Source organism: Pseudophryne corroboree, chromosome 6 (assembly GCF_028390025.1).
Source record: "Pseudophryne corroboree isolate aPseCor3 chromosome 6, aPseCor3.hap2, whole genome shotgun sequence".
NCBI classification, from domain to species: domain Eukaryota; kingdom Metazoa; phylum Chordata; class Amphibia; order Anura; family Myobatrachidae; genus Pseudophryne; species Pseudophryne corroboree.
In genome coordinates, this window is record NC_086449.1 from 391,595,999 (window position 1) to 391,623,623 (window position 27,625).

Below are 27,625 nucleotides of genomic sequence, written 5' to 3' on the forward strand. Positions count from 1 at the left end.
CAGTTAGTAATAAAATCAAGTAAATGTACCATATAGGAATCTATAAGTTGCTGTGATTATTAAGGACAATTAGAGGAGGAAATCTTTCTCCTGTGAGAAAAACTAACAGAGACACATCCTTGAAATAAAAGTAGCAACAATTAAAAGCAACAATTTATAAGAACAGTAATAGCTACACTGTATGGGAATATACCAGAAATTGTTGCAAGGGGATAAGTAATAATACTGACAGCCTATTACAATCATTTAAAAGCAGTTTATAGGACAACACTAATTAGAGACACGGACACAAAGTCATAGGCAATATAGCCTTTATTGAGACTTGAGAAAACACCATTCGGAAACGAGTAGTTTTTATTTTCACAATCTGTTTTTCTTATTTCACACTATATTTTAATATTTCACCAATTCCTTACATTTTAATGCATATCTAATAAAGAATAGACATTTTAAGTAAATTACTAGTGGTAGAGTGCGTCCAGGAAAAATGCTTCTTTTTTCTTCATTAGTGCCAGGAAAAACGCAGGCATGGCTGGGCGAACGCAGGGCGTGTTTGCGACGTCAAATCCGGAACTGAATGGTCTGAAGTGATCGCAAGCGCTGAGTAGGTCTGGAGCTACTCAGAAACTGCACAATATTTTTTTGTAGCCGTTCTGCGATACATTCGTTTGTACTTCTGCTAAGCTAAGATACACTTCCAGAGGGCGGCGGCTTAGCGTTTGGACGGCTGCTAAAAACTGCTAGCGAGCGATCAACTCGGAATGACCCCCATGGTTTTGCCCAACTGCTAACAAATTTGCTGCTGCGATCAGATCTGAATTAGGCCCACAAAAACACCACTAAAGAAATGCTAAGATACAAGTGATAGAGCCAAGGCACAAAGGGAGTTAAGAGTGGCTACCAATTACATACTTATTGCCAGTATCTATATAGTTTACAGCTAATGTTTTCAATATTTATTATTTCTTTAAAGTCTATAGGGGGAGATGTACTAAGTCTTGGAGAGTGGAGAAAGCTCTAACTTCCATGTTACAGGCTGTGTTTGAAAAATGACAAAAGCTGGTTGGTAGGTACTTCATCTCTCTCCACTTTATCCCATTCCTACGGAGATTCTGTGTCTGGTCTGTGACTCTGGTATGTCTCAACAACACAGATCTAGATTCCAGTGCAGAGGAAAAGCAATGTATCAGTGTTGCACCAAATACATAATGCCACCACTTGCTGATTCTTTTTCGGCAGTACGCACTCTGACGGCCAATGCAAGTATCATGTGTCCAGACTTTTCCCATCTTATATACTGCTGCGTTGTCTCTGTAATTCACACATGCTAATCCTTCTCACAGAAACACAGAATTTGATGGCAGATAAGAACCACTTGGCCCAGCCAGTCTTCCATTTTCAGACACTTGTCATTTTCTCTTCTTCAGGACTATGCCCATAGTACAGACGCTCACAGATGATGTGCAGAAACGCTGGACAGTGTCGGGAAACAATATTATCTGCTACATACATAATTGCCATGATAGTACATTACAGAAATCCTGATTCTTCATTCACTGTCAAATTAGGAGACAAAGAGCTGTCATGTGTATTACTATGATGAAGTGGCACATGGATATCTGCAGTAACTGGCTGAGAATGTCTATTCCTGTGCCTGGCGAGAAAATAAGCAATATGTTATCATTATAAATGTTTAGCAACAATCCGCACAAGGCAACAACCCAACAGAACTAAGGTAGAAAAGAAATATGGGAGGATGAGCAAATGAATAGGGGGAAATAAAAGAACTGTAAGACATAGCCTTAATGCTAGTAACTGGGTGTTTTCGCCCAGCGTGTATGCACAGCGATGATCGCTGACATCACTGGGCTGAAAATTGCTCAGTGCATACAGACTGAGCGCTTTCCCCCCTGCCCAGCGATGTCAGCGGGGGTGAGCAGCTCTCCATAGCAGGACACTATGGAAAGCCATTCACCTCGCCGCTCATCTACTGGTAATACCAGTAGATGAACGGCGGCCGCCAGCGATAAAGTGGGAGCGCGCATCAGCGCACACCGCTCATCATTTGGGCATACACACTGGGCGGCTTTGAGCTGAAAGCAGCTCAAAACACCAAACGTGACCTGCTTTCAGCTCAAAATCGCCCAGTGTGTATGGGCCTTAAGTATATTAGCATAAAAATGTAATTACATAATTAGCTTAATTACATAGTTCTATCCTTTACCAGAATTATACAGTTATATTCTTTACCAGCACACTGTGAATCAAACATAAATGCAACCAAAGAGAACTACAGAAATGAATGCAAAAAAATAAAAAAAATAGGATTTTGGTACTTACCAGGTAAATCCTTTTCTTTGAATCCATAGGGGGCACTGGAGTACTCTTGGGATATGGACGGTTTCCGTAGGAACAGGGCACTGAATATTTAAATTTAGAACACTCCACCCCTCCATATCCCTGAGTACCTCAGTGTTTTTTACTGAGCCGAACAGGAACTATAGAGAGGTTGACAATGGAGTATTACATATAACATAACGGACAACAACGAAGTTGACACATAACGTTACTGATAACTAAACAGTTGACACCATAACCGATAGAACTTGATAATTTGAACCAGTCGGTGAAAAGGTGTTACCATAAGATCCCCTGAGCTTACTACAAACCAGGTAAAACTGCTCTGGGTGGGCGTCCAGTGCTCCCTATGGATTCAAAGAAAAGTATTTACCTGGTAAGTACCAAAATCCTATTTTCTTTTTCATCCACTAGGGGTCACTGGAGTACTCTTGGGACGTACCAAAGCTTCCCCCGTGGGCAGGAGAGCTGTTTGACACCTGTAACACTAGGCGGCCAAAGCTAGATGCTGATGCCGCAAAACGTATCAAACTTGTAAAAGCGCACAAACGTGTGCACTGAAGACCATGTAGCCGCACGGCAAAGCTGCGTCGTAGAAGCTCTACGACCAACTGCCCATGAAGTTCCCACAGAACGTGTGGGATGAGCTGTTACTGATGTAGGCGGCTGTAACCTAGCATTAAGGTAAGTCTGATGTATAGTCCGTTTTATCCATCTGGATAAGGTCTGCTTAGAAGCTGGCCAACCCATCGTGGCAGCATCATAGAAAACAAACAACGTATCCGTCTTACGAACTGTAGACGTTCGGGATACATAAACGCGTAATGCGCGTACCACATCCAGAGTTCCAGAATGTGCTGTTAACACAGGAACTACTATTGGTTGATTGATGTGAAAAGATGACACTACCTTTGGTAAGAAAACGGGATTCGTCCGAAGTTCCGCTCTGTCATCATGAAACACCAAATACAGTGGCTTGCATGACAAGGCACCCAAATCTGAAACACGCCTTGCCGAAGCTAAGGCTAGAAGAAAAATTGTTTTCCAAGTGAGAAACTTTATATCCACTTGTTGTAAGGATTCAAAATATGAAGACTGTAAGAAATCTAAAACCAGATTCAAGTCCCATGGCGCTGTAGGTGGAAAGAATGGAGGCTGTACTCTGAGGACACCTTGCAGAAAAGTGTGTACCGACGGCAATAGAGCCAATCGTTTTTGAAAATAAATGGACAACGCAGATACCTGCACCTTTAGTGTAGATAAACGCAGTCCTCCATCTAACCCCGTCTGTAGAAATAACAAAAGACGGGATAACTTGAAAGATGATGTCAGAAACCTCCGAACTTCACCCCAACCTATATAGGCACGCCAAATTCTGTAATAATGAGCTGCCGTAACCGGCTTCCTAGCTCGTAACATGGTTGGTATAACCGATACTGGAATGTCCTCTCTTCTTAAGAGTGCGGTCTCAACAGCCACCCCGTCAAACGCAGCCGCGCTAAATCGGGGTAAAAGAACGGACCCTGTTGTAACAGGTCTGGACGTAGTAGGAGCGGGCAAGGATCTTATGCGAGTAGTCCGCGGAGATCCGAGAACCAAGCTCTCCGAGACTAATTAGGCACCACTAGTATGACTGTGACGGACTCTCTTTTGATCTGTTTTAGCAACCAAGAGAGCTGCGGAAACGGTGGAAACAGATACACGAGGCTGTACGGCCACGCGATTGTGAGAGCATCCACCGCCACTGCCTTTGGATCTCTCGTTCTGGACACATACTGGGGCGCTTGGTAATTGTGGCGAGATGCCATCAGGTCCACCTGAGGGTAACCCCACCTGTGGACCAAAATGTGAAACACCTCTGGATTTAAGGCCCAGTCTTCTGGATGAAAATCCCGACGACTGAGATAATCCGCCTCCCAGTTGTCCACTCCCGGAATGAACCCTGCCGACAATATCACCTGGTGGTATTCTGGCCAATTGAGGATTCGAGCTACTTCCCGCATTGCCATGCGGCTTCTCGTTCCTCCTTGGTTATTGATGTATGCGACTGCCGTCGCGTTGTCTGACTGCACTTGGACAGTCTGAGAGAGAAGCATGTGTACTGCTTGTCGTAGTGCATTGTAAATTGCGCGGAGTTCCAGGACATTTATAGACAGCAATCTGTCGTGATCCTCTGCAGATGCGAGGCCGACCACTGTGCGAGCACATGCTGTTGAAAAGGACGCGAGTGAAATCTTCCGAACTGAAGCGCTTCGAAAGCCACCACCATTGTTCCTAATAGGCGAATACACAAATGTACCGAGAGTGTGCGTGACTTGAGCACTAATTGTACCAGATGGCGAATAATCTGTACTTTCTGTTGTAGTACGTAAATTCTTTGATTTACCGTATCGAGAATCATACCTAGGAATTGAAGTCGTTGAGACGGAAATAGATGCGATTTCTTGAAGTTGACACTCCAACCGTGGTGTACGTTAGCAGCGCAAGTTGGAGGAGCATCTTCTAAGTACGAAACGATTGTCACTGCCAGGGATCTGAGATGAGCTCTCATCACAGACATCACCTTGGTGAATACCCGAGGCGCTGACGAGATGCCAAACGGTAGAGCCTGAAACTGTTAATGGTTGTGGCGTATTGCAAACCGCAAGAACCTCTGATGAGGCTGCCAAAACGGAATGTGTAAGTACGCATTCTTGAGATCTTGCGCAATCATGAACTCCCTTGGCTCTAAATTTGCAATCACTGACCGCAGAGATTCCATCTTGAATCTGTAGTAAGTTACGTACCGATTGAGACCCTTTAAGTTCAATATTGGTCTGACTGAGCCATCCGGCTTCGGTACCACAAACAGACTGGAATAATAACCCTGACCCTGTTGGTGTACAGGGACCGGAATCAAAACTGCTGAATCCAGTAGGGACTGAATGGCAATTTGCAGAACCGCCCTCTTGTCGTCCGACAGAGGCAATCCTGTCTTGAAAAACCGCAGTGGCGGAAGACAATCGAACTCTATTTTGTAACCTTTTAACACTAAATTGCGGATCCACCCATCCGCGGATGTCTGGAACCACGCCAACTGGAATGTTTGAAGGCGTGCTCCCACATCGGAGAACAGAGATGGGCTGGTAGCCAGTCATGCCACTGGCTTGTCGGTAACCTTAGCGTCCTGACGACTTGTGTTGGTTTGTTGGAAACCACGTCCACGACCACGTCTACCAGGCGTGGCTGTTGCTCTGCCACGTCCTCGAAAGGACTGAGGTCTAAAGGATTTGAACGAAGGTCCAGAGTACCTCCTTCTTGGTACCGGTGGAGGCAATGGTAAGAAAACCGACTTTCCTCCCGTAGCCTCAGAAATCCATGTGTCCAATTCAGGACCAAACAACTTCTTGCCATCGTAAGGTAACGCCTCTATACCTCGTTTGACCTCTGCCTCCGCTTGCCAAGAACGCAGCCAGAGTGCTCGTCGTGCCGTAACTAGCGACGATGAAATACGAGAAGTGAGCTGACAGACGTCAGTAGAAGCTGTACAGAGATACTCCGCAGCCTCACACATTTGATCAGCAAGAAGTATAAGGTGTTCGTCATGTAGGGCAGTGTTATCCATACTATGAGCGCCTTAGTGACCCAGATACCAACCAAGCCAGGTCTCAGCAGCCCTCCTGCTGCTACATACATGGACTTTAGCATAGTTTCTATTTTGCGATCTGAAGGGTCTTTAAGCGTAGTAGCCGCTGGCACTGGTATGGTTAATTTCTTTGTAAGCTTCGACACTGACGAATCAACTATTGGTGGATTCACCCATGTACATGTCACCTAGTCTGGAAACGGGTAACTAGACTTAAATCTTCGAGGTATAGAAAACCGTTTATCTGGAGTCTGTCGTGTTTCTACTAACATCTTATTAAGAGACTCCGACACAGGAAAACTTATTGGAGTTCTTTGTCGTTTAGTAAATACGACTGATCTTTTGTGAGAGGCTTAAAATAAAAATTATTCAAAAGAATCGTGGACCCAGCCACAATGACCTGTTGCTACTTCGAGCACAGAAAAAACACTGAGGTACTCGGGGATATGGAGGGGTGGAGTGTTCTAAATTTAAATATTCAGTGCCCTGTTCCTACGGAAACCGTCCATATCCCAAGAGTACTCCAGTGACCCCTAGTGGATGAAAAAGAAATAAACAAAACAAAAAATATCAAATATCAAACTGTGTCACACAACTGTATAACTGCACGTCATGTAAGGGACATAACTGTCATAGCTGGCGAGATTTTTTCTGTGGATGGTGTTGGACTCTAAGCTGGAACCAATGTGACTTAAGTGTAAGTTCTTTATCAAGGTACAAATGTAGCCACACTCAGCTTTGCTGCCAAGTGTCTTTTCGGCAGCAAAGCTGGCTCGACTAGTCTGTAAGCACATGGCCATATGAATGAATATGCGGCGTACCTAGTGTGGCTACATCTGTACTGGTGAGGTACAGACAGAGACAGAACAGCAAGGCTTCAGCACACGTGTAGTTATTCAGACTAGCGGGGAACAGACAAGGACTTGGACAACAAGGCTTCAGTACACGTGGAGTTGAGGAAACAAAGCAGGAATAAGGATTGACCAAGAACCAGGGGTATACCCTGACAGCAGGAAACCTGAATAATAATCAAACAATAAATGCTTCACTGACTCCCCTTGAATAGGATACTGTCGGTGATGTCAACAAGTAGTTACAAGGAGGACCAGCAGGGGCCATGCATGTGCATTACTTCCCCAGTCTGAGGGAGTAGGCAGAACTCCCCACACACAAAAACACACGCCGCTAGCCTGTAATGGTGGTGACCCACAGTGTGGTATGACGGAAAGTCCTCCGCCAGAACCAGGCAGTCTGCCATGTCAGAAAGCATCTGCCCGGGAACCAACCTCGAGGGCTGACTCTGTGATACTCTGGCCATTGTGGTAAGTTGCCCACTTATGAGGGCAACTTCAAGATGCTCCATACATACCCAAGAACTGCTGGAAAAACTTCTTATTTAACCTGGAGTCATGAAGGATTACACTGGGCTAAAAAAACAACTTTGTTTCTTTCACAAGAATTAAATAAACTGAATCTAAATAAAAAAAATTTGTGCTGAATTCAAATAGGCATTCAGATTTTTACCATCAGGCAGGGATTTTTGTGGCATACGTTTAAAGTTTTAAGAAATTAGTACTTGCGTAAGTCTAAATGATAAATATACACCTCATTCTGGCTGACCTAAAAAGTTGTAGATGATGATTTTCTGTCATATTTTGCCCATGAGTCTCTCTTCATGGTCCAGCAATAGTCAGCCAGCATACTGGGACTCCATTTGCCTTGGCACCGCTACTGCTGTGTGCGGCACAGGTTACCGTTCCCAAGTGTAGTCCACGTGGATGGTAAAGTATGAAAACTTGAATAAATGAAAATAATTAAAAAAGAACCCATGTCGACCAAATGGTGTGTCAACCACTGTCATGTCAACCTTTTTGACCATGCCGATCATATGCATGACGACCATTTGGTGTTGACCTATTGACTGTCGGCCTATCATACAGATACAGATTTTCTGGGAAGAAATCTAGGTGGGAGTCTAAGAAGTGATGTTTTTAAGACATATTGCATCCCATAGCTTTGTATGAATTCACTAGATCACTCACCATATCACGATAGTTTTCTGCTTTAGGATTTCCCAAAAAACAAGAACAGATATTTCTGAATGACAACCAGGCTGCGCTTTCCAGTGGATTTAACAGTTACTGATTATTTTCATCATCCATTACTGATCTTATTTGTAGCCCTATAAAAAATCCTTCTTTCAGTTTTGCATCACTTACTTTTGGAAATTTAAATTTCACATGCATAAAGTGCAGCAGAGTTTTTATCAATTGCTTTTACAAATTGTATCATCAGTCCTAGTTTAATCTGCAGTGGAGGTAAACACACTTTTTTATGATCCACTTAATGAGTGTTTAACATGTCTTTCTGCCTAGGAATAAGAGATTCACATTTAGGCCAATTATTGTTTTCTAATGTCTGAGTGTGAATGACAGGTCATTAAGAACAATAGAATATGAAAAAAGAAAAGTAACTCTCACAAACACACTATGCCTTATGGACAAATTCTAATCACATATTTGAATTCAGAATTTAAAACAAAAACTAGTCACTAATCAGGTTTCTTGTGGAAAAAAATCATGTTGACCAATATTATCAGCAGGATATCATGAATATGTTTTGTGCTCCATAGTCAAATACTTGCAATTGTGCGCAACCCCTGGGAGAGTAAACCTTAATGGATGAAGAAAGTCTCAATCAATATAACGAAATCCAAGGTAGTCTCTTGAAGATCGTGTAATCAATGTCCTCCAGTCATACAGTATATTCTCGGCTTACAAAGATCTTCTTTCCTTATGGTGGTGTGACCTTGTTTTTGCTTTGTAGTCCACACTCATCCAAATATAGAAGGAAAATATACCAAAAGGTGCGAGACTCAAAGCTCAACAAAGAATTCTCATCTCGATCAAGAGCTAAACAGACCAGCACACCCATATCATATGCAAAAAAAAGTAAAAGAGCCACATTGTCAGACTACATAAGCAGGCAGAAAGGTGTATAATGTTGGAAACTAGTGGTTGTGTGTTTGGAAATTGTGCAGGTCATAGTCGCTTAATTTTCTTTGTCTCTTGCTCAATTTCTTCTATACAACACATAAATGTCCAAAATGTAAACCAAAATAAATAAATGAAAAAAGTCACAAAAATAAATCCACATACCTTATCATGGAATAAATGAGCAGGATGACGACTGCAAGGACTACAAAGCCCCCAGATATGCCTACTATTTAAACAGAGAGCAGAAATTACACTGATGTCATGCACTCTGAATGTGTAACTGTGTTTCATTACATCTTTTTCTTACCTATTGTTTTAGTTTGAGGCTCCATATGTTCTGATAATGTAAAATAAGAACAAACAATGTTAGATATACCTTTCTATAATTGGTTACAATAAACACACCTAGATACATTTACCTAATTAACCATGCATGTATCTGTATGTGACAATTTTACATTCGACTACATTTGTACAGTGATAAGATGACAATATATAATGTGACTAAAGGTGCATATACGGCCCATGAGCTGGGCAGCCCGTGCATACATACCGAGCGATACAGCAAACAATATCACTCAGTGACGTCAGGGCGCGGCCGGCTTGTACATGCAGCTTCTGCCGAAATTGGTAAATTGAGCTGCGTGTACGGCCAATAGAGGGGGGCATTTGCAGCATACACACTGTGCAATATTTTAGTCAATATCACTCTGAAGGGGGAAAATTAGCCTTATTTTCTAAAATATTGCACAGTGTGTATGCACCTTATGGGATATATTCAACTGAAGTCGGATCCTTTCCGACAAGCATTGTTGGAAAGGATCCGACATAGCAGTATTCAATGAACGTCCAAATCCGGCAGTCGGATTGACTTTTGTCTGAAAGGACACAGACAGACCCTCTTGGTAAAGACGTGGCTCCGTTCCGCTAGCAGGAGGATGGGGCGGCGCCGCCAGACCTCACGGCACTTGGCATCTACCCGGCTCCAGCAAGCGAGGTCTCGGCTCCGGCACTGAATGTACAGTAGAGGTCACAACCCATCTCAGCTCCTCCTCACCCATCTCCTGTCCCGTCCTCTTCACCTGCCCGCCTTCTCTTCCTGCTATCCTCCCCCTTCCCCACACCCCACAAAACATGCCCCCACTCCAAGTCTCATCTCCTCAATCTAACTTTTTTAAAGTAGGATTGAGATTATCGGAAACGGGGCCAAAATCTGCGTGAAATCTTATCGAAAGGCAATAAATTATCAACTAGAATATGGGCACATATGCAGCTATTCTATAATAACGCATGCAGTCATTGTATCACCATGCTACTTGTGCCTTGTTGGATCAGTTTGTTTGTCTTGAACTGCCTGATTTTACAGACTAAACCACACACATATACAGTAAGTGTATGGTCAAATCTGTCAGAGATCTGTCGCTTGGGCCTGTCTGGCCAGATCTAGGATACTTTCCGTTTTGCTGTATGTCCCATGTGCTCGTCATAGGGACATTAGAAACAGACATAGGGGGTCATTCCGAGTTGATCACTCACTAGCAACTTTTTACAGCCGCGCAAACGCATAGTCGCCGCCCACAGTGCATTTTAGCTTTGCAAGTGTGCGAACGCCTTTGCAGCCGAGCACTACAAAAACAGTTTGTGCAGTTTCTGAGTAGCTCTGAACTTACTCAGCCCTTGAGAACACTTCAGCCTGTCCGGTCCCAGAATTGACATCAGACACCTGCCCTGCAAATGCTTGGACACGCTTGCATTTTTCCAAACACTACCAGAAAACGGTCAATTGACACCCATAAACGCCTTCTTCCTGTCAATCTTCTTGCGATCGGCTGTGTGAATGGATTCTTCATTAAATCCATCGCCCGCAACGATCCACTTTGTACCCGTACGACACATATACGCATGCGCAGTTTTGCCGCATTTTGACCTGATCGCAGCGCTGCAAAAAGTTGCTAGCGAGTGATCAACTCGGAATGACCCCCATGGTCAGAATGGTTTCAATGGGTTCATAAAATAATTTCAAGAGGTAGAAAATGTGCGATAAAGTCTCAAACTTTAAACTAAAGAACTTTAGCGAAGTTCAACCAAAATGAACACATTTGGTTATGTTCCAGCTTAAACAGCTGTATAGTGTATTTAATGGTTTTCCATTCCATGGGAACAGTTAACTTAAACTTTAAACAGAATAATGTTTGCCGTTTTAATTCACATACATTACAATGGGGCCATTGAAGCTCCAACAGGCAACATTTCATAGTTTATTTTTTGCTATTTGTTTTAACACTGAATAACGAGATCTAACCTTAGAACTGGACAAAAAATTTGATTTTATTATAAATTAGTTTGGGGCCCTGGAACTGGGCAAATTTGACCGAAGTTCTTACTGATTTAAATAATAATGTGAACATTTCTAATTAGAAGACATATCTGTGGTGTGTCCTAAGTCAATTTCTATTCCGCATCACGCAAGATACACAGAGCAAAGCACCAGAATACGCAGGGCAATTACCTATGCACATGTGCCCTTAGACAATTTTTTTCCCATAGCAATTTTTGTATCTCTATAATTACCATTGATTTTATTTTCTGGCCAGTACATAACTTTCAAATTAACTAAATCCAAAAACATGAAAACCTTCTTATGCCAATGAGAGTACGATAAAATGTAGGTATTAGTGTTAGAGTGGTGCACTTTATTCGTCCCTTCGTTCTTGTAGCTCGGTTGCTGAGTGTCATGCTGGGTAAGATTGTTGCAATGACTGAAGGACCAATAATCTGTTGTGATTCGAGACTGGGCAATTGGCAGACATTTTATGAGAATTGACTTTTGTAAAATAACATTGCCCATAGGCGCAAACCATTGCCGGTACATTCTCCATTATGCTTTGCATTTGTAAATTTCTATTGCATCGTCTATCTAGTCTACAAAGAGAGCTGTGATGATGATGATGATGATGATGATAACGATGACTATGTGTGGTTTGGAGAGGACTGAGAGCCCTTAAGAACACATTCCACTTGTGAAACATGACAAACTGCACATCTAAATGTAGAATGAAGTGAATATTACATCCCTGCTGAAAGCTTATCTCCTCTCCCTATGTCCTTTTCCAGGAAAGAAGCATGGCAGATAAACATACCGTACATTTTGGAGTAAAAAATAAGATTTTACTCACCGGTAAATCTATTTCTCGTAGTCCGTAGTGGATGCTGGGGACTCCGTAAGGACCATGGGGATTAGCGGCTCCGCAGGAGACTGGGCACAACTAAAGAAAGGTTTAGGACTACCTGGTGTGCACTGGCTCCTCCCACTAAGATCCTCCTCCAGACCTCAGTTAGGATACTGTGCCCGGAAGAGCTGACACAATAAGGAAGGATTTTGAATCCCGGGTAAGACTCATACCAGCCACACCAATCACACCGTATAACTCGTGATACTATACCCAGTTAACAGTATGATAACAACTGAGCCTCTCAACAGATGGCTCAACAATAACCCTTTAGTTAGGCAATAACTATATACAAGTATTGCAGACAATCCGCACTTGGGATGGGCGCCCAGCATCCACTACGGACTACGAGAAATAGATTTACCGGTGAGTAAAATCTTATTTTCTCTAACGTCCTAAGTGGATGCTGGGGACTCCGTAAGGACCATGGGGATTATACCAAAGCTCCCAAACGGGCGGGAGAGTGCAGATGACTCTGCAGCACCGAATGAGCAAACTCTAGGTACTCCTCAGCCAGGGTATCAAACTTGTAGACTCTTGCAAGAGTGTTTGAACCCGACCAAGTAACAGCTCGGCAAATTTGTAAAGCCGAGACCCCTCGGGCAGCCGCCCAAGAGCCCACTTTCCTCGTGGAATGGGCTTTCACAGATTTAGGGTGCGGCAGTCCAGCCGCAGAATGTGCAAGTTGAATCGTGCTACAGATCCAGCGAACAATAGTCTGCTTAGAAGCAGGAGCACCCAGCTTGTTGGGTGCATACAGGATAAATAGCGAGTCAGTTTTCCTGACTCCAGCCGTCCTGGAAACATATACTTTTCAGGGCCCTGACTACGTCCAGAAACTTGGAATCCTCCAAGTCCCAAGTAGCCGCAGGCACCACAATAGGTTGGTTCACATGAAAAACTGCTACCACCTTAGGAAGGAATTGGGAACGAGTCCTCAATTCCGCCTTATCCATATAAAATACAGATAAGGGCTTTTGACAAAGCCGCCAATTCTGATACACGCCTGGCCGACGCCAAGGCCCACAGCATGACCACTTTCCACGTGAGGTATTGTAGCTCCACGGATTTAAGTGGCTCAACTCAATGCGACTTCAGGAAATCCAACACTACGTTGAGATCCCACGGTGCCACAGGAGGCACAAACGGGGGCTGAATATGCAGCACTCCCTTAACAAAAGTCTGAACTTTAGGCAGTGAAGCCAGTTCTATTTTAGAAGAAAATCGAAAGAACCGAAATCTGGACCTTAATGGAACCCAATTTTAGGCCCATAGTCACCTCTGACTTGTAGGAAGTGCAGAAATCGACCTAGCTGAAATTCCTCCTTTGGGGCCTTACTGGCCTCACAGCATGCAACATATTTCCGCCATATGCGGTGATAATGGTTTGCGTTCACTTCTTTCCTAGCTTTAAATAGCATAGGGATAACTTCCTCTGGAATGCCCTTTTTCTTCAGGATCCGGCGTTCAACCGCCATGCCGTCAAACGCAGCCGCGGTACGTCTTGGAACAGACAGGCCCCCTGCTGCAGCAGGTCCTGTCTGAGCGGCAGAGGCCATGGGTCCTCTGAGATCATTTCTTGGAGTTCTGGGTACCAAGCTCTTCTTGGCCACCCGGAACAATGAGTATAGTTCTTACTCCTCTCCTTCTTATTATTCTCATTACCCTGGGTATGAGAGGCAGAGAAGGGAACACATACACCGACTGGTACACCCACGGTGTTACCAGAGCGTCCACAGCTATCGCCTGAGGGTCCCTTGACCTGGCGCAATATCTTTGTAGCTTTTTGTTGAGGCGGGACGCCATCCTGTCCACCTGTGGCCTTTCCCCACGGTGTACAATCATTTGGAAGACTTCTGGATGAAGGCCCCACTCTCCCGGGTGGAGGTCGTGTCTGCTGAGAAAGTCTGCTTCTCAGTTGTCCACTCCGGGAATGAACACTGCTGATAGTGCTAACACATGATTTTCCGCCCATCGGAGAATCCTTGTGGCTTCTGCCATCGCCATCCTGCTTCTTGTGCCGCCCTGTCGGTTTACATGAGCGACCGCCGTGATGTTGTCTGACTGGATCAGCACTGGCCGGTGTTGAAGCAGGGGTCTAGCCTGACTTAGGGCATTGTAAATGGCCCATAGTTCCAGAACATTTATGTGTAGGGAAGTCTCCTGACTTTTCCATAGGCCTTGGAAGTTTCTTCCCTGTGTGACTGCCCCCCAGCCTTGAAGGCTGGCATCCGTGGTCACCAGGACCCAGTCTTGTATGCCGAATCTGCGGCCCCCTAGAAGATGAGCACTCTGCAGTCACCACCACAGCGACACCCTGGCCCTTGGAGACAGGGTTATCCGCCGATGCATCTGAGGATGCGACCCGGATCACTTGTCCAACAGATCCCACTGGAAGATCCTTGCATGGGACTTGGCGAATGGAATTTCTTCGTAAGAAGCTACCATCTTTCCCAAGGCTCGCGTGCATAGATGCACCGATACCTGTATTTGTATTAGGAGGTCTCCGTCTAGAGACGCCAACTCCTTGGACTTCTCCTCCGGGAGAAACCCTTTTTATCCTGTTCTGTGTCCAGAACCATACCCAGGAACAGTAGACGCGTCGTAGGAACCAGCTGCGACTTTGGAATATTCAGAATCCAGCTGTGCTGTTGTAGCACTTCCCGAGATAGTGCTACTCCAACGAACAACTGCTCCCTGGACCTCGCCTTTATAAGGAGATCGTCCAAGTACGGGATAAGTACTTCGGCCATTACCTTGGTAAATACCCTCGGTGCCGGGGACAGACCAACGGCAACGTCTGGAATTGGTAATGACAATCCTGTACCACAATTTTGAGGTACACCTGGTGAAGAGGGTAAATAGGGACATGCAGGTAAGTATCCTTGATGTCCAGTGATACCCTGAAATTTTCCAGGCTTGCAATAATCGCCCTGAGCGGTTCCATTTTGAACTTGAACCTTCGTATATAAGTGTTCAAGGATTTCAATTTTAGAATGGGTCTCACCGAACCGTCTGGTTTCGGTACCACAACATTTTGGAATAGTAACCCCGGCCTTGTTGAAGGAGGGGTACCTTGATTTCACCTGCTGGAAGTACAGCTTGTGAATTGCCGCCAGTACTACCTTTCTCCAAGGGCAGCAGGCAAGGCTGATGTGAGGCAACGGCGAGGGGGAGTCGTCTCGAACTCCAGCCTGTATCCCTGTGATACTACTTGCAGAACCTAGGGATCCACCTGTGGGCAAGCCCACTGGTCCCTGCAGTTACCGAGACGCGCCCCCACCGCACCTGTCTCCACCTGTGGAGCGCAGCGTCATGCGGTGGACTCAGAGGAAGCGAGGGAAGATATTTGATCCTGGAACTGGCTGACTGGTGCAGCTTTTTCCTTCTTCCCTTGTCTCTGTGCAGAAAGGAAGCGCCTTTGACCCGCTTGCTTTTCTGAAGCCGAAAGGACTGTACCTGAAAATACGGTGCTTTCTTAGGCTTTTGTGAGGAAACCTGAGGTACATTTTTTCTTCCCAGCTGTTGCTGTGGATACGAGGTCCCAGAGACCATCCCCAAACAATTCCTCACCTTATAAGGCAGAAACTCCATGTGCCTTTTAAATGCAGCATCACCTGTCCACTGCCGGGTTTCTAATACCCTCCTGGCAGAATGGACAGTGCATTAATTCTGGATGCCAGCCGGTAAATATCCCTCTGTGCATCCTTTATATATAAGACAACGTCTTAAATATGCTCAATGTTAGCAAAATATTATCCCTGTCTTAGCGTATTAATATTATCTGACAGGGTATCAGACCACGCTGCAGCAGCACTATTTATGCTGAGGCAATTGCAGGTTTCAGTATATAACCTGAGTGTGTAAATACAGACTTCAGGATCGCCTCCTGCTTTTTATCAGCAGGTTCCTTCAAGGTGGCCGTATCCTAAGACGGCAGTGCCACCTTTTGACAAATGTGTGAGCGCCTTATCCACCCTAAGGGATATCTCCCAACGTGACCTATCCTCTGGCGGGAAAGGGTACGCCATCAGTAACTTTTTTAGAAATTACCAGTTTCTTATCGGGGGAAACCACGCTTCTTTACACACTTCATTCATTCATCTGATGGGGGAACAAAACACTGGCTGCTTTTTCTCCCCAAAAATAAAACCCCTTTTATGTGGTACTTGGGTTCATGTCAGAAAATCGTAACACATTTTTCATTGCCGAGATCATGTAACGGATGTTCCTAGTGGATTGTGTATATGTCTCAACCTCGTCGACACTGGAGTCAGACTCCGTGTCGACATCTGTGTCTGCCATCTGAGGTAACGGGCGTTGTTTGAGCCCCTGATGGCCTTTGAGACGCCTGGGCAGGCGCGGGCTGAGAAGCCGGCTGTCCCACAGCTGTTACGTCATCCAGCCTTTTATGTAAGGAGTTGACACTGTCGGTTAATACCTTCCACCTATCCATCCACTCTGGTGTCGGCCCCACAGGGGGCGACATCCCATTTATCGGCCTCTGCTCCGCCTCCACGTAACCTTCCTCATCCAACATGTCGACACAGCCGTACCGACACACCGCACACACACAGGGAATGCTCTGACTGAGGACAGGACCCCACAAAGTCCTTTGGGGAGACCGAGAGAGAGTATGCCAGCACACACCAGAGCGCTATATAATGCAGGGATTAACACTATAACTGAGTGATTTTTCCCCAAATAGCTGCTTGTATACATATATTGCGCCTACATTTAGTGCCCCCCCTCTCTTTTTAACCCTTTGAGCCTGGGGAGCTGTCTTCCAGCTGCACTGTGAAGAAAAAATGGCGCCAGTGTGCTGAGGGAGAAGCCCCGCCCCTTTTTCGGCGGACTTTCTCCCGCTTTTTCTGGAATACTGGCAGGGGTAATTTTACATCTTGGACAATGGTAAAAAACAAAGAAGCGCTGTCATTGAAAGTATTATACAATTTATTAAAAATATATATATATGATAATCACAAAAATAAAACCTGGTATCCTGTAATTTGATAACACAGCATATATAGTATAGCAAGCATCAATACTTATTAGTAGCAGCAAATGATGGACATATTAACAAAATCCCCTAAAACGATATAACCACCTGTGCTTCAGATGGTAATATAGCACTTGTAATTAAAAAAAGGGCTCCTTGCTGGGAGCTCCACATGTGGGTTAATTAGACGTATAGGCTCATAAGATGATTTTATGGATTTAAAAGTCCATCCGTGGTGTGAATATAAACAGTTCACCTTTGTTTTGTCCACTTTATAATATCTGCTCCCAATACTTATTCCGTATTTTAAAAAAGGCTTTTTACGGGTGATTTTAATTAGCACAATTCCGTGCACAGCACAATGACATTTAAGCATGGAACGCTATTTTGACAGTCTCGTATTGTGCTTACCCCAGCCTCTGCTGATTGCAATTATTCGGTATTTCCTTTGAAAATGTTGGGCGCCGGCTGCCCACGCCGCTTGACTGCGGCACCGAAGGGATGAAATAAAGCAGAATGTATTGGTGAACTGAACGCTCGGAACCGCTCACTTGCAGTGATATAGCGGGAGCCGTCAGAGACGTGCCTGTAGCTGGAGCCGTTCGAAGACGTGCTTGTAGTCTCTGGTGGTGGAGAGAAGCAGGATACCAGACAGGATACTGGGAGGAATGCTTGACGCGTTTCTCAGCCTCAATCCTGGGGCTGTTTCATCAGAAGTACCGCCTCCAGATCCTTGGGCATTTTTATACTCCTAGCCTCACTAATCATTGATACAGCTGTCTATAAACAATTAAGCAATTAAAAACTGATATAATGAGTGTTTGCAAGCTTCTATTCATATAGCAAGACAATCTAGGGAAATATAAATAATAAAAGGTTTTTATACCTCGCCATTTAAATCATTATACAATATTTAGAATAAATAAAACCAAACAGTGAGGCAGGAGAATTATAACAAAACAATTATTAAAATTTAAATACATAAATATACCTGTGGATGTCTCATAGCCAAATAATTACCATATATTTGTTCTATTAGAATGGTAGTGTCAATAGTCATTATAATAATAAAAAAAAAAATATATATATATATATAGGAAAGCAGATAGCCTAAAACTTAAATTAGCACCAAGTATGCTGAGACCAGATTCCACTAAAGAGGCGATTACGGGGAATTGGTTGGGGTCAAACCCGAAACCAAAAGGGTTTTTCAGATGTGGCAAGTCAAGGTGCCATACATGTGATCATGCAGCACATCGATGTAATACCGTCACATCATTTAGCAATAATGAATCATATAAGTTAGAATCTTTTCTCAACTGTCAATCATGTTATGTTATTTATGTCATCTCATGTGGGTGTGGGGTTCAATATGTGGGCCGTACCACGAGAACACTTAATGTTCGGTTTCTGGAACATAGGAGGCTTCTTATTAAAGATAATAGAACACATAGTTTACCTTGCCATTTTGGATTGTGTCCTAAGGGGATTCTCAAGGACATTAAAGTACAAGCTATTGAACAGATCCCCCCATCGACCAGAGGGGGAGATAGATATAAGAAGTTGTGCCGCAAGGAGGCCTTTTGGATCTACAAACTTGGAACTATGGTTCCTGCGGGCCTGAATGATACTATCGAGCTCAACAATATTTAATTGTGTGAATAGAGGCTATAGATAGGCATCCCAGGTGCACTACCCTTTTCCATCATTTCCAGAAAAAATTCCTTATTTCTCCCCCTTAGCAGACTTCCAAACACAGTTTCGGTTCTATCTCTCCCTTTATTTTCAGGTTATAATGTTTAGTAAGTTTAGAACATTGAGGAAGTTCTGAAAAGGACTGGCGAAGCCCCAATGATCATCTAGACCCCCCAATATTATACTGGGTTAGGTAGCTCCGCATTAATTTAATCAGTAGTTCTAATTGGGTGTAGTTTTTATGTTTTTTCAAAAAAAATAAATAAAAATATATTTAAAAAAAAAATAAAAAATAAAAAAATTTGATACTATACACATATGTTTACATATAGGCGTGATATGATCTAATTGGATATTTATATCTAAGGGTTCTTGAAAAATCAATGCAATAATGTTTTTCCACTTTGCTGTTTTTCCTGAAGTTATAAAAAATCCTTAAAGAATCGTTAGAGGAGCCCATTGGCCCTTGAGAGCGTATCTAAGTTTTAGAAATTATATTATCAGGAATATACATATATATATATATATATTTTTTTTTTTTATTATTATAATGACTATTGACACTACCATTCTAATAGAACAAATATATGGTAATTATTTGGCTATGAGACATCCACAGGTATATTTATGTATTTAAATTTTAATAATTGTTTTGTTATAATTCTCCTGCCTCACTGTTTGGTTTTATTTATTCTAAATATTGTATAATGATTTAAATGGCGAGGTATAAAAACCTTTTATTATTTATATTTCCCTAGATTGTCTTGCTATATGAATAGAAGCTTGCAAACACTCATTATATCAGTTTTTAATTGCTTAATTGTTTATAGACAGCTGTATCAATGATTAGTGAGGCTAGGAGTATAAAAATGCCCAAGGATCTGGAGGCGGTACTTCTGATGAAACAGCCCCAGGATTGAGGCTGAGAAACGCGTCAAGCATTCCTCCCAGTATCCTGTCTGGTATCCTGCTTCTCTCCACCACCAGAGACTACAAGCACGTCTTCGAACGGCTCCAGCTACAGGCACGTCTCTGACGGCTCCCGCTATATCACTGCAAGTGAGCGGTTCCGAGCGTTCAGTTCACCAATACATTCTGCTTTATTTCATCCCTTCGGTGCCGCAGTCAAGCGGCGTGGGCAGCCGGCGCCCAACATTTTCAAAGGAAATACCGAATAATTGCAATCAGCAGAGGCTGGGGTAAGCACAATACGAGACTGTCAAAATAGCGTTCCATGCTTAAATGTCATTGTGCTGTGCACGGAATTGTGCTAATTAAAATCACCCGTAAAAAGCCTTTTTTAAAATACGGAATAAGTATTGGGAGCAGATATTATAAAGTGGACAAAACAAAGGTGAACTGTTTATATTCACACCACGGATGGACTTTTAAATCCATAAAATCATCTTATGAGCCTATACGTCTAATTAACCCACATGTGGAGCTCCCAGCAAGGAGCCCTTTTTTTAATTACAAGTGCTATATTACCATCTGAAGCACAGGTGGTTATATCGTTTTAGGGGATTTTGTTAATATGTCCATCATTTGCTGCTACTAATAAGTATTGATGCTTGCTATACTATATATGCTGTGTTATCAAATTACAGGATACCAGGTTTTATTTTTGTGATTATCATATATATATATTTTTAATAAATTGTATAATACTTTCAATGACAGCGCTTCTTTGTTTTTTACCATTGTCCATGATTTTTTGAGGTTCAGCACCTCAAATTGAGAAGCTGCAGTCAATGTAAAGTATAGTTGTCTCATAGCCAATTTTACTAGCGCTCACTTGTTTTATTTTTTCTTGTGTATTTTGTAATTTTACATCTATATAGCCTCTAGGACTATATATGATGTAGATTTGCCAGCCAAGGTGTCATATATTGCCCTCAGGGCGCCCCCCCCCAGCGCCCTGCACCCATCAGTGACCGGAGTGTGAGGTGTACATGAGGAGCAATGGCGCACAGCTGCAGTGCTGTGCGCTACCTTGGTGAAGACCGAAGTCTTCTGCCGCCGATTTTCCGGACTCTTCATGCTTCTGGCTCTGTAAGGGGGACGGCGGCGCGGCTCCGGGAACGAACACCAAGGTCGGGTCCTGCGGTCGATCCCTCTGGAGCTAATGGTGTCCAGTAGCCTAAGAAGCCCAAACTACCACCTGTTAGGTAGGTTCGCTTCTTCTCCCCTTAGTCCCTCGCTGCAGTGAGTCTGTTGCCAGCAGATCTCACTGTAAAATAAAAAACCTAAATATACTTTCTTTCTAGGAGCTCAGGAGAGCCCCTAGTGTGCATCCAGCTCAGCCGGGCACAAGAATCTAACTGAGGTCTGGAGGAGGGTCTTAGTGGGAGGAGCCAGTGCACACCAGGTAGTCCTAAAGCTTTCTTTAGTTGTGCCCAGTCTCCTGCGGAGCCGCTAATCCCCATGGTCCTTACGGAGTCCCCAGCATCCACTTAAGAGAAAAACAAAAAACAAAACAAAAGCATATGCCCATGAATTTTCCTGAACATATATTTTAAAAAGCGAAAGCAAACAACTAATCCACAATGTGTAATGTGTTTATAACCATGCCATGTACACCATCATTATCACCATGATCCTCCCCCTCTTGGGGTCTCACTGAAATGTAGATTGTGGTCCAATTTGTTGAACCTTTTTTAAATAGTGTTTTATACTTTTATGCTCTTCCTTGCAGCTCCTTACGTGAATAGACTATGCTCTGCAGCATTTGCCCATTAGAGGATACATGTCAGTGTCACTAGAGCCTGCTTTACTGTAGTGATCAGGCTACATTTTCATGGAGGGCAATAATCCTCTGATGCTTGTCTTAAGGCCCATACAAACTGGCCGATATATAGGCCGTTCTCTTGAACGGCCCATATATCGCGGGTCCGTCGGCCAGTGTGTACGGCCGATACGTCTGTGAACTCCGTAGTTCACAGACGTATCGCGTCGGCCCCGCTGCACAGCCGACGGCCAATATATCTACTGATATATTGGCGCGTCGCTGTGTCTGTACGGGCGCACAGGCTGCGGCGGCCGGCGGTGATTGACAGCTGAACTGGGCGGGCGTGTGTACATGCCCGCCTAGTTCATGACATCAGTCCCCGACGGTCCTCAACACACCGCTCGATTCGTCCATAGATATATCTGCTGATCAATTGATCGGCAGATACATCTTCAGGTATTTACCCACCTTTAGGGGAAATTGCAACAGCATTGCTCCTCCCCTCTCAGCTGGCCGTGACTGTTGCAGCTCTCCAGCTCTAGCAATTGTGAACTTCAAGTCTCAGAATGCTGGAATTTGAAGTTCCACAACAGCTGAAGAGCAACAGGTTGCCAGTACTATGTAGAGAACATTTTCTTGGTTGCCAACAGTTCATCATACCTAAAAACAAAGTTAGAATAAACACATACACAGACTTTGTATAACACTAATTCCTCATCTCACTCAAACATTTATCATAAAAAAAAAAACCAAAACAACATATTGTGCTTTCCTGATATTAATCCTACGAGGTTTTGCACCGACAGGGATTGTCACAACCAAAATCAAAGAACGCAAAAAGGATCCTGAAAATTTAATATTTTACCCCCCCTAGCCAGTAACCTACAGTCTTTAAGACTCTCATCTGCCAATCAATCAAAAATGTGGACAATATTTCAAATCATTTCCCATTTATGTGATTAGTTGGCCAATCTGACCATGAAAGATAATCAGACTAGGAAACCCTCAGTTTTATTGACTGGCACAACTTCAATTACTCTATGAAGTTTGGAATCTGGGCTGGTAATTAAAAGGATCTGTTTCTACAGTACTTTCCATTGGTAGTGAAACTAAGACAGTCACACCACCATGCTGTAAATGCTTGTTCAATAAGAAAAGCTATGTTTTTTCTTTTATTGTGGTAATAGTGTAATTTAACTAACCTGTCGAGTTTCTCCATCCTTGTGTTTCATCCGTAGTGGTTTGTTCTAAGGCAGGAGTCTGTCCAGGAGCTTTCGTTACCGGTGTTGATTTTGAATTTGATGTAAAGGTCTCATGGCTCTGCTCAGCTGATGTTGATAAATTAGCTGTGAATTCCTCTATTTGTGTAGATGAAGTGGAAGCATGGCTTGAACTTGACCCTAGATTCAAAATAAATTTTATATATATATATATATATATATATATATAAAAAATGAATAGGGTTCTGTAAGTGTGATTATTTATGCTAACACACAGTTTTTTTTCTCTATATCTCAATGGTATATAAATGCCTAATACATGTATGTACATGTTTTAGGGATTATGCTGTATGCTGCTCATGTAAAGGTGCTTGATAGTAAAGTTTTACATATTATATATACACAGTACATACACACTAACACCATGTCACCCAGCAGCATTCTACACATGTGGACACTATCAGAAACACTTTGTAATATAACTGAAGCAAAACTGGACATTTATTTTTATGCACCCTGATGAAAAGACCTTTCCCAGTCTTGAAACTTCTGCAATTATAATAAAACACTAATTGCAGTTTATAAGTCCGTGGAATGCCGCCTGATCTTTCCAGCGTTGGATACCTAACTGTGGCTAAAATTCTTAGGAAGGCACCATGGCCCTATCTGCTGTCACCAATCTGCTGTACTGCTACATTGGTATAAACTAACCTGGAATGGCTGATGTTTGTCCCGGTGTAGTGTGATCATAAATAGTGGTTAGATATCTTACGGGAGTAAGTCCAGGATCATGCACTAATTGTGTTACTTTTGTTTTCGATGTCGGTGTCTCACGAGTTTTCACTGATGGTGTTGTTAACCTTGTTGTGATTGTCTCCACATGGGTAGATGGAAAAGTGGAGACATGGCTTGACTTTGACCCTAGAGAAAGTGCATCTCTGTTATGATTCTATCATATAAAGTAACATGATATATGTGCAGACATACAAAAATCAGAAGCTAAAATTGACCAATACAACATATAGGGGAATATGCAATTCCGGGCGAATTGCGGCTTTTTTTCGCCCGTTTTTTAATTCGACACAATTTGACCGTCGAATTCCGGACAGCGGGTGCCGGAATTCGACATATTCAATAAAAAACGTATTCGACAGTCCCGCTGTCGAAAAACAGACCAATTGACGGATAAGTGCGTCCTGGATTCGACTTTTCCGACGGCGCAAAAATGGTTAACCTCATCGCTGACCGCAAAGTTCCCACCATTGAATATAATGCAGGGGCTCTGCGATGCGCTGTCTGCCAGCTCAGACGCGCATAGGCAATCAGGAGAGTGCCACGACGTGGCGCTCCCTGATTGCCTGAAGGGACCCTCTGTGACAGGAGTCACAGGGGGTCTCAGCATTTGGGGAAAGGGGTCCCATGTGTAAACATGGGACCCCTTTCAGTCCGTGGTCCGGGTATGCGGTTTGTTTTTTTGCCAAGTACGTGGATTACAAATAATAACAGGACACTGGATTTAGGTGAGTATAATGTTATTTTCAGGTACCCCGGATTCCGAGACGTCGACAGATGGAGACGTGGACACAGTCGGCGTATGAACATAGGCAAGTATGTGTGTGTCGGCATGTATGTAATAAAGTTTACTTTCAAGGTGTGCGTGTCCTGTTTTTATTTGGGTATTTTTTTTTGCAGAAGAACTACAGGTACCAGCGGGCCCGTTTCCCCCTGCATGCTGACACTTGTGGTTCTCCAAGTACCAGCTTGCGGGGGAGGCTTGCTGGGACTTGTAGTTCTTCTGCAAAAAAAAATAAGAATTTACTTACCGATAATTCTATTTCTCATAGTCCGTAGTGGATGCTGGGGACTCCGAAAGGACCATGGGGAAAAGCGGCTCCGCAGGAGACTGGGCACAAAAGTAAAAGCTTTAGGACTACCTGGTGTGCACTGGCTCCTCCCCCCATGACCCTCCTCCAAGCCTCAGTTAGGATACTGTGCCCGGACGAGCGTACACAATAAGGAAGGATTTTGAATCCCGGGTAAGACTCATACCAGCCACACCAATCACACCGTACAACTTGTGATTTGAACCCAGTTAACAGCATGATAACAACTGAGCCTCTCAACAGATGGCTCAACAATAACCCTTTAGTTAGGCAATAACTATATACTCTGAAAAGATGGCTCACAACAATAATAACCCGATTTTTGTAACAATAACTATGTACAAGTATTGCAGACAATCCGCACTTGGGATGGGCGCCCAGCATCCACTACGGACTATGAGAAATAGAATTATCGGTAAGTAAATTCTTATTTTCTCTAACGTCCTAGTGGATGCTGGGGACTCCGAAAGGACCATGGGGATTATACCAAAGCTCCCAAACGGGCGGGAGAGTGCGGATGACTCTGCAGCACCGAATGAGAGAACTCCAGGTCCTCCTCAGCCAGGGTATCAAATTTGTAGAATTTTGCAAACGTATTTGCCCCTGACCAAGTAGCTGCTCGGCAAAGTTGTAAAGCCGAGACCCCTCGGGCAGCCGCCCAAGATGAGCCCACTTTCCGTGTGGAATGGGCTTTTACAGATTTTGGCTGTGGCAGGCCTGCCACAGAATGTGCAAGCTGAATTGTACTACAAATCCAACGAGCAATCGTCTGCTTAGAAGCAGGGGCACCCAGCTTGTTGGGTGCATACAGGATAAACAGCGAGTCAGATTTTCTGACTCCAGCCGTCCTGGAAACATATATTTTCAGGGCCCTGACTACGTCCAGCAACTTGGAATCCTCCAAGTCCCTAGTAGCCGCAGGCACCACAATAGGCTGGTTTAAGTGAAATGCTGAAACCACCTTAGGGAGAAATTGAGGACGAGTCCTCAATTCTGCCCTGTCCGTATGAAAAATTAGGTAAGGGCTTTTATAGGATAAAACCGCCAATTCTGATACACGCCTGGCTGAAGCCAGGGCTAACAGCATTACCACTTTCCATGTGAGATATTTTAAGTCCACAGTGGTGAGTGGTTCAAACCAATGTGATTTTAGGAATCCCAAAACTACATTGAGATCCCAAGGTGCCACTGGAGACACAAAAGGAGGCTGTATATGCAGTACCCCCTTGACAAACGTCTGAACTTCAGGAACTGAAGCTAGTTCTTTTTGGAAGAATATTGACAGGGCCAAAATTTGAACCTTAATGGACCCTAATTTGAGGCCCATAGACAGTCCTGTTTGCAGGAAATGCAGGAATCGACCCAGTTGAAATTCCTCTGTAGGGGCCTTCCTGGCCTCACACCACGCAACATATTATTTACGCCAAATACGGTGATAATGTTGCACAGTTACATCCTTCCTGGCTTTGATCAGGGTAGGGATAACTTCATCCGGAATGCCTTTTTCCTTCAGGATCCGGCGTTCAACCGCCATGCCGTCAAACGCAGCCGCGGTAAGTCTTGGAACAGACATGGTCCCTGCTGGAGCAGGTCCTTTCTTAGAGGTAGAGGCCACGGGTCTTCCGTGAGCATCTCTTGAATTTCCGGGTACCAAGTCCTTCTTGGCCAATCCGGAGCCACGAGTATAGTCTTTACACCTCTCCTTCTTATGATTCTCAGTACCTTGGGTATGAGAGGCAGAGGAGGGAACACATATACTGACTGGTACACCCACGGTGTTACCAGAGCGTCCACAGCTATTGCCTGAGGGTCCCTTGACCTGGCGCAATATCTGTCCAGTTTTTTGTTGAGGCGGGACGCCATCATGTCCACCTTTGGTTTTTCCCAACGGTTCACAATCATGTGGAAGACTTCTGGGTGAAGTCCCCACTCCCCCGGGTGAAGATCGTGTCTGCTGAGGAAGTCTGCTTCCCAGTTGTCCACTCCCGGAATGAACACTGCTGACAGTGCTATCACATGATTTTCCGCCCAGCGAAGAATCCTTGCAACTTCCGTCATTGCCCTCCTGCTTCTTGTGCCGCCCTGTCTGTTTACGTGGGCGACTGCCGTGATGTTGTCCGACTGGATCAACACCGGCTGACCCTGAAGCAGAGGCCTTGCCTGACTTAGGGCATTGTAAATGGCCCTTAGTTCCAGGATATTTATGTGAAGTGACGTTTCCATGCTTGACCACAAGCCCTGGAAATTTTTTCCCTGTGTGACTGCTCCCCAGCCTCTCAGGCTGGCATCCGTGGTCACCAGGACCCAATCCTGAATGCCGAATCTGCGGCCCTCTAGGAGATGAGCACTCTGTAACCACCACAGGAGAGACACCCTTGTCCTTGGAGACAGGGTTATCCGCTGATGCATTTGAAGATGCGATCCGGACCATTTGTCCAGCAGATCCCACTGAAAAGTTCTTGCGTGGAATCTGCCGAATGGAATCGCTTCGTAAGAAGCCACCATCTTTCCCAGGACCCTTGTGCATTGATGCACTGACACTTGGCCTGGTCTTAGGAGGTTCCTGACTAGGTCGGATAACTCCCTGGCTTTCTCCTCCGGGAGAAACACCTTTTTCTGGACTGTGTCCAGAATCATCCCTAGGAACAGCAGACGTGTCGTCGGAATCAGCTGCGATTTTGGAATATTTAGAATCCACCCGTGCTGTCGTAGTACTACTTGAGATAGTGCTACTCCGACCTCTAACTGTTCTCTGGACCTTGCCCTTATCAGGAGATCGTCCAAGTAAGGGATAATTAAGATGCCTTTTCTTCGAAGAAGAATCATCATTTCGGCCATTACCTTGGTAAAGACCCGGGGTGCCGTGGACAATCCAAACGGCAGCGTCTGAA

General features: G+C 44.1%; 1 protein-coding gene across 6 annotated transcripts in view; it reads right to left on the reverse strand.

Moving 5' to 3' along the window:
• The window catches only part of IL15RA (interleukin 15 receptor subunit alpha), a 185,253-nt gene that overhangs the window by 48,187 nt on the left and 109,441 nt on the right, over positions 1-27,625 (reverse strand). For 4 of the 6 annotated variants that reach the window (XR_010179351.1, XM_063926795.1, XM_063926797.1 and 1 more), the window contains exons 4-7: positions 23,563-23,772; positions 22,834-23,031; positions 9,287-9,316; positions 9,142-9,205 (exon numbers count right to left, since the gene is read on the reverse strand). Coding sequence is in view for 4 of the 6 variants with exons in the window: in XM_063926795.1 (XP_063782865.1) it covers positions 9,142-9,205; positions 9,287-9,316; positions 22,834-23,031; positions 23,563-23,772 (502 nt within the window). In the remaining 2 variants the exon portion in view is untranslated. Of the gene's footprint in view, positions 1-933; positions 1,655-8,025; positions 8,166-9,141; positions 9,206-9,286; positions 9,317-22,833; positions 23,032-23,562; positions 23,773-27,625 lie in introns of those variants that run through there. The other 2 variants (XR_010179350.1, XM_063926794.1) reach the window with 2 other exon arrangements.